The 16,068-nt window shown below is 38.2% G+C and overlaps 2 protein-coding genes across 2 annotated transcripts in view; one reads left to right on the top strand and one right to left on the bottom strand.

The window, feature by feature from the left end:
• LOC133995855 (antizyme inhibitor 1-like) overlaps nt 1-16,068 on the bottom strand; it is a 547,935-nt gene that overhangs the window by 438,002 nt on the left and 93,865 nt on the right. The gene's annotated exons all lie outside the window — the stretch shown is intronic.
• grinaa (glutamate receptor, ionotropic, N-methyl D-aspartate-associated protein 1a (glutamate binding)) lies at nt 87-13,826 on the top strand. The gene is made up of 7 exons (XM_062435685.1): nt 87-187; nt 9,060-9,399; nt 9,881-9,996; nt 10,101-10,301; nt 10,513-10,641; nt 10,954-11,097; nt 13,237-13,826. The coding sequence occupies exons 2-7, from the start codon at nt 9,096-9,098 to the stop codon at nt 13,384-13,386; spliced, it is 1,044 nt and encodes a 347-aa protein (XP_062291669.1). The 5' UTR covers nt 87-187; nt 9,060-9,095; the 3' UTR covers nt 13,387-13,826.

Genomic DNA, 16,068 nt, shown 5'->3' on the forward strand with positions numbered 1-16,068 from the left:
CATTTGAGTCATTTTGTGTAACAACCGGAGATTCCCACACACCATGTGACGTGACGACGTCATGCGGTGGCGTCAGCAGTTGTCGACCCAGTTGAGCTCGGTGAGGAGGAGACGCAGTGCACGGCGGCTACTCTGAAATAAACACTATTAACACCTCTGGACGGTCGAGAACGACAGGAGGAAAAAGGTATGGATGGAAATACGCAGAGGATATGTTATTATTGTGTGTGTTCTGTTAGTAGAAACTAATATTGTTATTAACCAATGTGTTAAATATGCTGCTAGCGAGCTCCGCTTTGGTTAGCTACACCATCAGCATCAGGGGGGGGGGCAGCAGCCGTCGTTTATCGGCAGTGAGTTAGAAAGCAGAAAAACAGATGCCATTGATGCACTGGTGGATAAATTAAACAAAAAAGAGTCACAAACAAACAGAGTAGTCCGCCTTTAGGGATCTGTCAATAAACGTGGGGGGCGCGTCGTGTGGTCTCCATCATTAAATGTAACTTGTTCATGCGATATTGGATATCGGTCGTGTATTCAAACAGTATTTATCTATATTCAGCTGTAATGGCGGTGCTGCTGCAGCTGAGGCTTAATATTAGTGGGTTTGTTGAAACAGATGGTCAGTGTGTCGCATTTATCTGCACTATAAAGGCCTCGATGGAGGTGCGCCCGCTGCAGGCTGCAGGTGCTGTATGAAAACGAGGCTGGCGCTTTATTTATTTAATATTTTTAATTACTTATTTAAATTGTAGTTTTTGTATTAATGTTTCTGTTTTGGTTTTCATGCAATAACCTCTAAACCAGTGGTTCTCGGCCTTTTTTCTTTTTTTTACGTCAAGAACCTCCAAATTGATACACGTCAGGCCCTGGACCCGTAATTGATAAGGAGTAGTCTTGGTGATCCCCATCTGATAAAATGCAGTTATTCCATATCTATCTATACTGTAGATTAGCTGATTACAAGCAGAACAGTCATTCGTAGTTATTCTGTAAATGGGCTAACTTCTAGTAAATTAAATAATAGTGAAATTAAACTATTCCCCATTTTTCTGGGGACCCTCTGGAACCACCTCAAGGACCCCTGGGGGTCTCTGGACCTTGAGGTTGAGAGTTTCTGCTCCTCTAAACAAATCTCTTATCATTAATTTGTGGTTTTAATTGGTTATATTTTAGCCTCCCTTGCATTTAAGTCATTAACTCTACATTGAGTAAGTGTAGGTTATTAACATATGATAAACCTGACAGATATCATATAATATAAATCATATGTATTACTTGTTCTACATAAAGTGTTATATTTACAACAAATTGTAGTTGATATTATATTGAAACAAAACATATAAATATTAGCTAGTAGTGCTCTAATGTGAGGATTTAGTGCTTTCTCAGTTGAATATTTATGTTAACTAAATATCTTTTAGGTTTGGACTGTTGGTCAGATAAAATGAGGCTTTTAAAGGTGGAGCCAGCTATTCTGGACAAAAATGTGTTGATATCTGAACTCAGCAGCCAAATAATACACTCACAGTGCTCCTTCGGCTGCTCTGCCCCCCCCAAATTTATTGACGTGTGTTGCCAAGGCAACGACACTAAGAACTGGGCTAGCTGACCAAAAGAGAAATATGACATTATATAGTGGTTTTATCCAAATTACATTATAATTTTACTGTCATTCATACCTTCACACCCTCTCTGGGAGCAATGTGGGGATCAGTGTCTTCATGATTAAAGTCACTGTCACATGTGTACAGGTGGAGCTGGGGATCAAACTATGGACTCTGTGATTAGTCGACGACCCGTCGTCCATTGTATATAAAGTAAAAAGTCACTTTACTAAGCATTTGCATAGATACACAGCACAAGCATATTATAGTTCTTGTATTGCCCTCTCAGAGAAAACAAGAAGATTAAAACTATAATGCAGTCTTAGATAAACCTATTTGATCAGATCATAAAATCACTTGACATTTAGGCAGCCTCTAAAACTAAGAAAGAAAAGCTTTTGTCACCTGTTGCTGTCTCAGGATAAGTTTGTGATCATGAATAATCAACACACAAATGTATGTTTTCTCCATTAGTCAAATACGCTGATTTGCTATTTATAAACTATATCCCACATTTTGCTCATCAACTTTCCAATTAATGTTCTTTATTTAGAGGCTGACAGCGGTGACGTTCTCTATTTAAAGCTCAGATCAAGGTTGAACTGGTATATCTGAGTGATTTGATGAAAACCAGCCGTTCAGCCCTCATTAAAAGTCAGGACATGCATGACACCACACAGAGTGAATGAGTTTGCTCTTCTTATCATACAGTTGTTCAGGGATTGTAAATGATTAATTTTGAGGGTTACAGTAAAGTTATTGGTTGTTGGTAATAATTTAATGAAAGAACAAGTTGAGGTGGACTTTTTGCTGTTCTGTCACCGTCTGGCTGTGACACAAATGTTTAAATCCAGGATTAATTAATCTATTGATCCTACAGGAAGTTTTTATGCGCTCTTTCTCTTTAGCTGCTGATGTAAACTGGAGAGGAGGAAAAGTAAACATTTTGGATTAGTCTGTTTTGCTTACACTACAGTTCTTTTTTGGTAAGATGTGGAAGATCAGTTTGCTTATATTGACCAGGAAAGAGTAATAAAGCTGAGCTGTGCTGCCAACACCACTTCCTAAAATTGGCAACTGCTCATTGTAAGGAGTGAATATTTTATTTTTCTTCTGGCTAGTAATAAATATCTTACAAGAAGATGGTTTCTTTCTGTTATTTCTTGTTATTATAACATGTCAACTCTTTTATTATAACAAGAAATGTTGTTATATGACTGTTTTTGTTGTGAGAAACTTATTGTTATAACAGCACAAGATGGTATATTGTTATAGAAACTAGAAATGTTTGTTGTAATAACAAGAAAAAAACATTCAATCAACACAGGAAAAGACAAAAAATGGTAGAACAACGTAGTTTTTTCAGAGAAACTAATCTTTGTGTTCTTCGTGGCAGCAGTATTTTATTGTATTATGCAAACCTGCGTAAAGTGGAACAAACTGTCAGGAGGCGAGGCAGGTTTGACACGGCCAGAGCTGCTGCTGAAACGGCGTGAAGCGGAGACGACATCTTACTAGACTGCTGCATCAGCTGGCAGCAGCACAGCGCAGGATTGTATCAGCTAGATTGTGCAAGTGACGGTCTCATAATGGTATTAAAAATATTATCACTGTAAACTGAGAGCTATGGAGGAGTTTGTTTAATAACCAGCCTGTTCTGTGTGTGTGGGACTGTAAACTGTGGTTTCAGTCTCACAGTCACTTGTTTTCACGCCTCACGTTATGACACAGTGAGCTCCGTTTTTAGGCCCCACTTTTTTGTGCGGCTGTTTCTGTTGTGATACTTTGTCGCCCGTTTCCTGTTGCTCCGGCATGCACATAGCATGTTGTACAAGGGTTTGTCGAGGTATTGTGCTTACCTAATTGTGTGAACATGGCTTTCTGGCGAACCCGCTGAATCCCTCCCTTTAACCTAATTTCCCCCACCGCCATAGCCATCAGCAGGAGGCAGGGAGCGGGGCGCTGTCTTTATCCACAGCGTTGGGGCGTCTCTCCTAAGAGGATTTAAAATCTCTAGTGTAATACTTGTGAAGCTGTATAAACGCTGCCTCATACTGATGCAACTTCTCCAAAAAAACACACAAAACAAAATCATAACCAAACTATATTTATTGTCTTCAGTTTCATTTCCTGTCATATAGTGAGAAGTGAGACTGTTGTGGTTTCTGAGTTGGTCTCATGAACTTATGATGACTGGTTGATAGAGAGGTCACTGACTTTTAATGTCTTTTACAGAAATTTACCCTTTTTTAACAGTTTATGTTTGCTTTATATAGAACGAGGGACTTTGTGTAAGGTTGGTAATCATACCCCCTCGATTTCAGGTGTCTTTTTTAGTAATTACATCTTTTGTGCCAAAGTCTTACACACACACACACGTAAAAATAACCTTGTTGTCAAAATGTCTGCGAAGACAGCCGTCGTGACTCTGAGCTGACCGAGCTGTTGTGACTTCATGCACATTTCAGACATCTTTCATTCTCTTCACTGCATGGTGTGTTATTGTGGATTATACCAGGTAATCCATCATACTCAGATAGATTAAAACACAGATGAAAAACAGACCAGTAAAGATTAATTCAGCACCACAAGAAACACTGTCGAAGTTTATTATGTTAAACAGGACTCACTGACCGATTCACTACATATTCGGAAATAAGAATATGAATTAGGACTGGAGGACAAGTGTCTAAACTAACGCTTCAGAGCAAGTTTTTGTTTTACACATCTGGATTCATGTAATACATTACAGTGGAGGCCAGATTATTAGTTTTATATACAAGTATGATTATATGAGGTTTTGTGTTCTTGTTAAAGCAAAACTGAGAAAAACATAGTGAGGAAATGTTCAGCCCTTCTACAACTTGAATGACAATTCTGTTAAGTCTCCAGTTACAAACCTGAAGTTTTACATGGACATTGAACTTGTGGGGATCTCATGCTTCCACCGCGTGTGTCACATGATCAGTTACATGTCAGTATACAGTAGACCGACACGTTGACCTGTGTTACACAAGCACACACAGAGAGCTCACTTTGGTGTGTCACACAGCTATTAAAGAGGGTGTTGTCTGTCAATTCAGATCAAGTGAGCGATCATTTTATGTAAACCACACGAGCACAGTTCACAAATTCACTGACAGATAGATTTTTTTCAAGTAATTCATCAAAACTGCTGTACTGCGTGTGCTACACAAGCCACTGATGCCGGGAAAGCCAGCAGGGATTTGTCTCCTCAGATAACGTAATAGTAATCTGTTATGATCTTAATGGAGACTGTCAGTATGAAGCAGAGCCGGCACTCCACCATGTTTCATCTGCAGCCTCTCGCTGTCTCCGTCCCGGTGATGGACAGGCAGGGATCATGAGGACACACACACTTGGAGTCTGGATGTGTTTGCCATGGTGAAATGGAGCGTTGTTGTGTAACACTCGCTATTAATTCAGTGTGTCCCAGAGAGAGAGGGGGGGAAGGGTCGGGGAGTCGAGGGGCATGCAAAACAGTAAACAAGGTTTTAAGTGAAGTGATCAACTGCTGAATGGATATGTTTGTCCCTGTGTGTATTTCTTCGATTTGTGGTGGAGTTTCAGTGTGTGTTTACCTACTTATATTTTATATTCACAGTGGTATACACGCAGTTTATATTCTTTGAACGGCACGTAGTCCACGCACCACTGTAAACCCAGACTGCTGCCACCTCATCTTTTAGAAGTCAGCAATTAGGGGAAATGGATTTGGCTCCCTTCCTCTGGAGACTGTAGGCCTGCATACGAGATCTGCACTGAACATTTGAAAGCTTGCCTGGCTCCAGACATTTGAATCTGCCAACCCCACCGAGTCGACTGAAAGGAAGCGTAACAAGTCAAGATTTCTGTTCTAAATCAGACAATTTGAAAGCACTAATCAACTCTGTAATTCCGACCCTCCTATGCCTCGAGCATGCGGACGCCTCATTAGAGACGGTGATGTAAACAGCACAGAAACCAGTTGACCGGGGTCATGCCGGGGCCTGATGGAGGGAGGGACAGCACAGTAATGGTCAATTATGTAGGGTCTCTTCCTTAGGCAAAGCAGATAAATAATGCATGTGGTTACCAAGGCACCACCTGCGTCCATGGCAACACTGTCAGCGCTGGTGTGGTTTAGAGCCTCCTTACTCCTCGCTCTGTCCCTCCCTCCTCGGTATATAGTTAGGTATAAGTGAAGCCTGTGATTATGTGCGTAAGTTTACGCACCGGTCGAGTTACTAAGATCTCTGGTTGAGTTGTGGTTGGAAAAGTTCAAAATGACTAAAAACATCTAAAAATGACCAACTAATCTAATCTAAAAATGACTAATCTAAAATTGAGTGCTTCCATGAAAATTGGGAAAATTGCACATTAAAACAGAATTTTTCCCACTAAATTCCTGCACCACCATGCATGAATTTATTAAAGCAGTCATTTTTTATTTTTACTCTTTAACAAGTGAAAAATCATGCCAATAGTTTTAAGAAAAATATTATTAAAAACTTGACAAAAGTATGTATAACATCTTTTTTACTTGAAATCTTCTTTTTTTTTACCTGTTTTTTTTCTCTGAGAATAAAATGATTTGACAGATATCGCTGAGCTAATTGGTGCATCTCCTCTATACGCCATTTTGAATTCATGATGCAACATTTTAAAATGACAGAAAGAGCCAAAAGTGTTACACTTTGGGGGTTTGACCCCTGGCTGCTTAGGACATGGTACTACGACTTAAATGGTTCAAAATGACTTCCAAATATCTTATGAATAATAATAATAATAATAATACATTTTATTTGTATTGCACTTTACATTTCATCAATCTCAAAGTGCTACAGAGCAGAACATTTAAAAAAGGTAAAAAGGAGAACCTATAAAAACACTTAGCAAAATGCTTTTGTAAAAAGATACGTTTTTTTTGTCTATTGTAGTTGACGCCATGCATGAAAGGGTTAAATTAATCGTCAGAAAATGAATCTGCAATTCATTATTCATTGTTTAAATTCTCTTTTTAAGCAAAAGGTTAGCTAGTTCCAGTGCCTGCAACTTTTCTTTATTTTATTTGAACAGTAAACTGAATATATTTCTGTTTTGGACTCTTTATTAGACCAAACATGCAATTTGATAATGGAAAATTGTGATTTTTTTTTTTAATTTTCTGGCATTCTGGTAGCAATTTACTTCAGGCCCCCTTCTATCAATCAGTCAAACTTCATTTGTATGTCACCAAGACATTTATTATTTTATTACAACTGTGTTTTACTTTATTTGCAATCATTATCTGTTTATATAATGTAGCCTCTGGTTATGGATGACCGCAGGAGAAGTTATATTTTTTGACTACACATTCATTAACACTTATATCTAAACACAACATTATAGTGTGTGATAAACATTTATTTAACTCTTTATATACTGCTTACAAATGCGAAACGTCACTTACAGTGAAGTTTTGCCAATGCTATTTACATCAAAGTTATCGCCTGCTCAGTTTCTTGTGAAAATAACGAGTAGTTTCAGCCCTAGGTGTCATTAATCATTCAACTGACTAATTATATATACCCATTGTGTACCAGTTTCAGTTAAAGTGACATAGTGGGTACATTCATTAGCCGAGGCGGTTCATTATCTTTAATAAATGCACGCATATCATTATTCTTAGTCGTATCAATAGTTTTCTGTGCAGTCAGCTCTTCTAGGGACTGCAGTCGGTTGTTAACAAGTGTCCTTCTGCCTCCTTCTGCCCACTTCCTCTGTAACAGTCGCAACAGTCAGACGCTCCTCCCCTCACCGTTCTTCTCACATACGTTTCTTATCTGATCTTCATAGTAGCTCTCTAATCTATTTTCTCACATTTTCTTAGACCAGTTGTCGCTGCGCTCTGCTTTCCAGTGAGATATCACAGTATGAGCATGAACTCAATAACATCAAACTTCTTCTCTACTCCTCTGACATATTTATACTAGTTTGTTCATCACGAGACAAACAGAGTAAGAAATGCTCAAAATCTTCATACAAAACATATTTAAGAAGAAATATAATACTTAGAAACATAGATAATAGAAATATAATGATTCCCACATATATTTATAGACTTTTAATATTTATAATATTTATTTTATATTTATAATATTTATTTTATATTTATAATATTTGGATACTATTCTCTACAGTTGGATTACAATGGGTACATTTGGACTATATTTAAACATTTCTATAATACATAAAACAAGTAATAAATCAGTAATGAACCAAACATCTATCCATAATCAATTTTTGTCTTTAAATTGCTGATCAGTTTCTATGAACTGATGCATTAGACTCAACTAGCAGTTAGAGGAGCCTGTTTGTTGCAGTGATGAAGCTCTCCCCTGCCTTCCTAAAACTCTGTATTTTTTTTTATACTTTTCTCTTGAATCATGGTTGCTGATGAATGTAGCAACAAGGTCCTGTCAATGTGCCGTTACCGTTTTCCTGTGATGACCAGTGTTTCTGGGTGCTTTTCCTCAGCTCGTACTGCAATCCCCTTTTTTAGCACACATACACATATGTAGTTAAGTACCTTCACATCCTCTCTTATCTCACCACAACAACAACAACACTTAACTTTTACTATCTATTGTTTCATTATCATTACTTCACAATAATCAATCACCACTGCTGCACTATCAACACATTAGTCTCACATTCTTCTATGAGTTTGTATTGATTACATTGATTATATCAAGTAATACTTAACTTCAGAGTAGCTTTTAAAATCATTGCTGAAATTAAACTCTTTCCCACATTTTACCTTCCAGTTGTGTGTACTCTCACTGCAGCTGCTGCAGCTTTTTATGCAGTAGACAGGGTTTGTGATGGTCCCCTTTTCTTTCTCTCTCTCTTTCTCTCTCCTCAACTTTTTCCTCATGATCCCTCACTACCTAGTTTTCCAAGATTGCGGTCTCCTTCCTAAAGGCCCTGTTAACTTTGGAAGAGTCTGCATTGACATCTGTTTTTTCAGCTTCTTTGACAATGACTAAGACCAATAAAATCTGGTTTTATCTGTTACAGATTGAATAAAAGGCATATATGGGTAGGATCAAAATCCCTAAAAAAAAAGGAAAATTTATATAAAATAATGGAATTTAGTTTGTAAAAGAGAGACAATGTGATGCAGCTCTGCCTCTCTCTGTCATCTCTTCATGCTGCACTCTTTGATCAACTGTCACCTCTTTAATCAGGCAGATGTAGCATTTGTGTCTTTGCCAGTTTGGCTTAGACGGTGTACTGTCATTACTTTTTTTCTGCTTTGGTCTGGGATTTTTCGAGATGTAATAAAGACATTAAAATTAAATATGTATAGTGTAAACATAAGATTTCTTTACCTGTGTTTGTAGTAGTTTTCGGGGTTTCTTAAACACATCAGTTACAATTGTAGTTTTCTTTTCTTTTCTTTCATAGATTGTTCTTGCAGCAGAGTGAACCTTCCCCCGCACCATGTCCCAGGACAAGAGTGGATACCCCATTATGGGTGAGACCAACCCACTCCATAACAACGTCTATGGACCCCCTCAGCCAGGTTTTGGCATGCCCCCTCCCAACTACAGCCAGGCACCTGGGGGACCGTACCCACCAGCAGCTGGCTATGGTCAGCCGGGCTTCGCCCAGGCAGGCCCTGGTTTCGTCCCTGGTCCATACCCACAGATGCCTTACCCTCAGATGCCCTACCCACAGGGACCCTACCCTCAGGGGCCTTACCAGCAAGGACCCACGCAGCCAGGCTTTCCTGGAGAACCCATTGGTGAGTAGTTGAACTAGAGATTAGAATCATTTATTTCTAGGCCACCTTATTATTTGTTAATGGAAACCTGAATGTGTCACATAGGCTGTACGTACATGAGAGGGAACACACCATGTTGTTGTGCTTCATAAATTTACATTTACAAAAAAAACAATGTGCTCAGCTAAAGTTGCCTCCAAAGCTTTTCCATTCTGCTCCATAAAGTTGTTTCATTTTTCCATGTGAGAGTCATCGGTTTGGATGGAATTTTCTCCGTAAATGGATTTCCACACTAAATGTGCACGCATGTTTTTATCCAGGTCAACAAGAAAACACACAGCTGACTCCACTTTAGATCAGACTCCACACAGATGAATGGACAATCAATGAAATGATCAATACTACAATCACATTGTGCTGAAAACATCACAGACATGTGTCCGCCCAGATTTTGTCAGTTGTTTTTTTAACCCTTAATTGTCTTTCTGTCGTTGTTTGCCAGCACCTGCAGGCAGCCCTGGTTACCATGGTGATGTGCCTCCATCTTACTACGACAATGATGAGTTCACCAACTCTGGCTTTGAAGACAAAACCATCCGACGAGCCTTCATCAGAAAAGTACGTTCTTCATCTGTGTCTAATAGGTAAAATAAATAATAAAGAACCAATATGGTGTGTAATATAAGCCACATTTATCTCCAACACCACCACTTCTCCCCCAGGTCTTCATGGTTCTCACAGTGCAGCTGCTGGTCACATTCTCATTTGTTGCCGTCTTCACCTTTGTGGATGATGCCAAGGATTTTGTGAGGCGTAATACATGGACATACTACGTGTCCTATGCAGTCTTCTTTGTGTCTCTGATCGTCCTCAGCTGCTGTGGAGAGTTCCGCCGTAAGCACCCCTGGAACTTGGTTGCACTGGTAAGAACAACAAATAATAAGTAAGCATGAATTACACATCATGATAGCTGGTTTATTCAGTAACTAAACTAATTCAGTTTCTAAATTTCTAAAAACAGACCAAATGTTAAAAGCTTCAAAAGTGCGTAATTTCTAAGAGCACTTTAAACTTGTCATCTAAATCAAATAAGTGTAACAAATGTCTTAACAATGATGTGTGTTTTTCTTGCAGTCCATCCTGACCCTGAGCCTCTCCTACATGGTGGGAATGATAGCCAGCTTCTATAACACAGAGACGGTCATCATAGCTGTGGGCATCACTGCTGTGGTCTGCTTCACTGTCGTCATCTTCTCACTACAGGTCCGCACACACAAACAGCCACTTTAATAAATACATTTAAATGTCCACACACGCACACAGACAACGTCATCCCTCTGTTTCTTCTTTTATTTTTCAACTACCAGGGAAGAAAAGTTTCGTTTGATTAGTTTTTGACATTGCTTTGTTCAGCCTAGTTCATTCCACACACTGTACTCGCATTGTTTATTAGCGGCTAGTGAAATTGGTTCATAGCACTAAATATATAAAAATATAGGTACTGAAAATATTATAAATAGCTATTACTGCCATTACTCTTTCTCAGTCCCTGTTTTCTCTCCTTTTTTATTACAGACCAAGTATGACTTCACTTCCTGTTGGGGCGTACTGTTTGTTTGCCTGATCGTGCTGTTGGTCTTCTCCATCCTCTGCATCTTCATCCGCAGCAACATCTTGCACATCGTCTATGCCTCATTGGGGGCACTTCTGTTCACCTGCGTAAGTTTCACACTCGGGTTTCCTTTTTTTTCTCCTTTCTTTTTTTAAATTGATTTTTCAAAAACAACAACATTATCAAAACAACAAAAGTCACAGTAATGGCATGACAATGAATTAGGTTTTTAGGAATAAAATGAAAAACTGTATATGTATGATAACTGTATACACAAACCCAACTAAATAGGTACAAATGAATGGGGGTTGGAGTCGTAGGTAATGAGACTGTTGATAACTAGGGCATTAACTAACTGCTTAGAAACTGGTATTGTGTAAAGTAATCTAATCCAAGAAATAAATGTATTACCAAACTCAAATCTTTTAAGAATATTAAGTAATATCTCTACTCCACCCTATTTAAAAGCTTTTTCCTAGTCCATAGAAATGAATACCTCTGGAACTGGAGAGTCTGAGGGGTGATAGATATTGATCCTTACATTTAAAAAAAAAAAAAAATCTATTTTTAATGAAAACCCAATGTATTATTGTCCATTGCTGTTTTGGGATCAGTGAAAAAGCATTTGGCTTCCCCATGTAGAGCGACTTGGAACTTAGCAGCATATCAAAATCCAAAACGGGCTCCCTTGATCTCGCAGAGTAGCTTTTGGCAGCTATCCCAGAGAGCCACTCTCTTCTTGGCTTCAATGCGGTGAGATCCGGGAACAGGAACAGGAACAACTTTCATCCGTTACATATCAACTGGTGGTGAATAAGCTCACGTATATGGACAAAGTGGAACCTGATCACAAAGGGCCTAGGTGGCTGATTTGGTTTTGGTTGTAGTGTGTGGTACGCCCTTTTTAACAGGAGCTTCTCATCCAAGCCAAACTGGAGTCTGAAGACTATTGTTTCAAGATCTATAACCACATCACTTGTTGCAGTTGCAGATTATTCAGCTTCTATCAAGCGACATTCATGATGGCTGAAGAAGATGAGTCTTGGTAGAGATGTCTGACTGTAATCCATTGACCACTGATTCTATTGTAGTGCAAATGTCAGTTTTTAGGGTGTCCAGAGCTTTTGTGAACAGGTCAGGTTTTAAACTATCATCTGCTCGTGAATTCCTGGCTTCTGCCTCATCAGAAAAGGAATTGGCTCCACCGTGGAAGCTTTTAATTACTTGAAGAAGGCATGTGTCTTCTAATTCTTTCCACTTAGACTTTAACCAATTGTATAAACTTTGACTGTGTTTAAATGTGAGATTAATCAAATATACGTATACAAATACACTAAACAAAATTAAAGTATCACTTGATGAAGTTTGCGTGCAGTGTGTCTAAATTGCTTCAACTGGAGACACACAGTTTTTGTTGTTGTTTATGTCAAAATGATGAAAAGGTGCATTTTAACTCTCCTGTAGGGTAATTAGATGTTTGTGGTAGTGGTGTCCAGTAGTCTGGACTCAGTTACCAGACAGCCGTCACCATTGGCGCACACAGCTGGTTTTCCAGCTCCCAGTGAACTCTATTCTGCTCAATAAAAGATAATTACATCTGCAGAATGTTAAAGAGCAAAACAAAAAAAAGAATAATGATAACAAGCGGAAAGTAGGTCACTAACTTTATATAACTATCATGCATTCATGGTCTGAGTGCGCAGACCCCACAAAAAGTAGAATTTACCTTGTGGGGATGTGATGGGGTGAATATAAAAGACTATGAAAGGCTAATTCTCGGACCTGGTAGGAGAGGTGGCTCAATCAGCCTTGAATATACCAGTGTTAAAAGGGTACAGGCAAAGTACATGTAGGTGGTGTGTGACCAAGTTGAGTTTTTAGAGTAAAAGGGAAACCCAAGAAAGCATTTCAGAGTTGTTAATAAGTATGAATCCAACATAACCTCCATATTGTCTCAAAGCCTTGAGACTGAATAGAAATGACAGTTTACTCTTTTATACGCCTGGAAATCTGTCTCATCCCATTTACTACAAGCTGGAATATGCTTACTGAAAAAACGTATATACAGTGTGGATCATATGTGTTGCTTCTGTTTTATGGACTTGATTTATGTCATTAACAGATATATTTGATGGATGTTACCACAGTATCTGTTTTGATACCTGTAAAGAATACATTTTCAGCTTTGATGTGAGGTGTGGATGTCTTTTGAAATAACTAATGCCATCCTTTTTTCTTCTCTGCAGTTTTTGGCTGTGGACACTCAGCTCCTCCTGGGCAACAAGAAGCTGGCCCTGAGTCCAGAGGAGTATGTTTTTGCTGCCCTCAACCTCTACACTGACATCATCAACATTTTCCTCTACATCCTGGCTATTGTGGGACGCACCCGTGACTAAAGCTGCACCTTAGAGAAAACAGAATGGAGATGGAGGATGCCTCCCTCCATTGTGACACATTGCTAACATTGCCAGTTATCTCTGATTTTTTTCAACTTTTTCTCCCCCCCCCCCCCCCCCATGATACTCTTTGTTTCCTCTCCAATCATATGCACAGTTCAAGTTTTTAAGCAGGTAGTTGAGCTGTGGATGTCATAAAATGCAGCTGAGAGCGTCATGATCTGCCTCTCTTTTTCTGAATTTTGAACACTGCTTGCTCTAACTGTCCTCTGCTTCTACTAACACGGACGTCCACATTATCTAAAACCTCAACTTCAAGTTTGACTTGCCACATAAAGTTTAAAAAAAAATGTTATTCTGTGGGTGCTTGGCACTGAGCCGTGCCTTGCCACAGAGATTAAAATAGAAAGAGAGCAGGGAAGATTTCAGTAGTGCTTAATATTCAATGGCATAAGAATGAAGATCACCACTGGATGTATATGACACGCAAACATAAATTAATATTTATAAGCGCTATACATTCTTATGGGATATTGTTTGCAAAGGAAGAAAAAGTATGTTCTTAATTATTTGTGTGATTTCAAAGCTGAGATGTTCCCTTATCTTCTCTTTTTTTTCTCCTTTTCTGTCCTCACTAATTTTTTCTCGTCTGGTCATTAACGTGAAGTGAAAATTTAGTGCTTTATTTATATATTTTTCTCATTACGACTAATGTGAAATATTTAAGTTTTTTTAATTTCTGACCACTTTTATACCAAGCTGTTTGGCAACTTTATTCAAAATTTTGGAATACTTGTTATGAAGTAGCACCGGGTCCGGACTTGAAGGAAATGGTACACAATAACTTTATTTATTGAGCTCAATGTAGGGGTTGCAGTGTTGCTTTAAAGTTGCTGTAAGCTGGATCTAATGAAGACAAAAGCAGACTGTTTCGAAAAGTATAAACTTATTTACGCTCAACAAAGTGAAACTGGCAAAAGGAGTCATGCACTGGAAGCCAAAATACTCTTACACACAACCTAATTTATATATTTAACATGTACGGCTTTTTTTTAATCCTGTATCTTCTTTTGATTTTTCACTTCTTGCATGACCCTCTACTCACATTTGCATGTGCTGATAATGCACAGTGTAGAGGTATTCTTGTTTTGGAGGGATACCATGTTGTCTGGCAGCCCTGTTAGACCTTTTTTTTTTTTTTTAACTCTTGTGTTTGTATCTTACTAATGTGCAAGTGTATATAGAACTCCTTAGTGGTTTGATGTGTATAGATGAGGTAATTTTGGGCTTTGTAGATCTGTTTGCATTGTATATTTGCATTAAATTTAAAATGGAACCACATTCCTCTACACTGCTGTTTGCTTTTCATTAAAACAGATACAATGTAAAGGTGTGAAACTTTGTGTGGTCTTTTAGGTTAAGACATTTTTCTGATAGAACTGTTATTGAGTTGAATAACTACATCTTGACCAATCAGTGTTGCCAATTTTACTGGCTAATTTCAATTTGTAATGTATGAATGTAAATGTTGGCCCATACATTTAAAAAAAGAAATTGCAGTACATTTCCCAGATAGCAAAGAGTCATTGAAACAATGTTGATTTTCCATCTGAATCATCAGAATGGTTGATATTGAAATCTCAATGCTAAATCAATGTTGAATCACTGTTACAATAGCGATGAAACCCAACGTTGATAACAGCGACATTGAAATAACATTGATTTACAGTTATTATTATAATTGATTGAGCATCGATTCCTGGTTGACAATGTGATGATACTGATGTTGAAAAGTCATTGATTTAGAGTTGACCGGGAAATTACATGTTGTTGAAAAACCATCAATTTATAGTTGACCGGGAAAGATGATTGAAAAGTCATTGAATTAGAGTTGACCGGGAGACCATCGTGTGTTAGACCAACGTTTCTGCACTCCGCACATCTAATTTCTGAATCCATATCAGGTAAGCATACATTTATCTACATTTATCTAATGTTTGAATGCTGAATTGTACCCAATTGATGTTCGCAAACGTGTAACATTATAGTTTATTTACATAGTGCAGCATATGCAGTCAGTCGAGTGCTGTCAGAACTTCTACCATTCATTTATAAATTAATACACTTACACACTTGTTGCAGCACCACAGCAAGTTCATTCAAGCGCTTCATAAACACTCAGAAGTTATAAAGCAAGCATTTGTGTACCGGTTTATTTCGTGGTAATGTTAGCTATAAATAAACAGAATGTTAAAATATTGATGAAGTGTATACATAACCTTAGCATTAGCGTTAGCATTAGCGTTAGCTCTCTAAGATAGCCTGCCTTGTTAACTGTAGATGAGGACAATGTTATCTAGGATCAGCGATCGAGGATACATACAGCCCATATTATCGATCAATTTAAAAGCAATATGACCAATTTGCAGCCATTTTATTAATTACAGAGCCATTACAAAAGATACGTTAACTTTTCTTCTGATGTGGGCATTTACTTATTGAATATTATAAGATAAAGATAAAGTCACAATACATGCACAGTAACAGCAGATTCAGTCACACCAAATCCACTCTGACATACACTGTGTTTCTATGGTTACAGAAACACTCTTATCTTTGCTGTAATGTTATCAGGACTGTGGTTGGTTGTTAGTTAAATTGCTGTTTACTTAACCTCTTTTT

Source organism: Scomber scombrus, chromosome 16, assembly GCF_963691925.1.
Source record: "Scomber scombrus chromosome 16, fScoSco1.1, whole genome shotgun sequence".
Taxonomy (NCBI): domain Eukaryota; kingdom Metazoa; phylum Chordata; class Actinopteri; order Scombriformes; family Scombridae; genus Scomber; species Scomber scombrus.

What these genes read in the sequence shown, in the direction of transcription:
- grinaa (XM_062435685.1), top strand. Translation starts at nt 9,096, where the DNA reads ATGTCCCAGGACAAGAGTGGATACCCCATTATGGGTGAGACCAACCCA. An exon ending in CCTGGAACTTGGTTGCACTG is followed by an intron (nt 10,302 to 10,512) that starts GTAAGAACAACA and finishes TTTTTCTTGCAG; the next exon opens with TCCATCCTGACCCTGAGCCT. An exon ending in TCGTCATCTTCTCACTACAG is followed by an intron (nt 10,642 to 10,953) that starts GTCCGCACACAC and finishes TTTTTATTACAG; the next exon opens with ACCAAGTATGACTTCACTTC.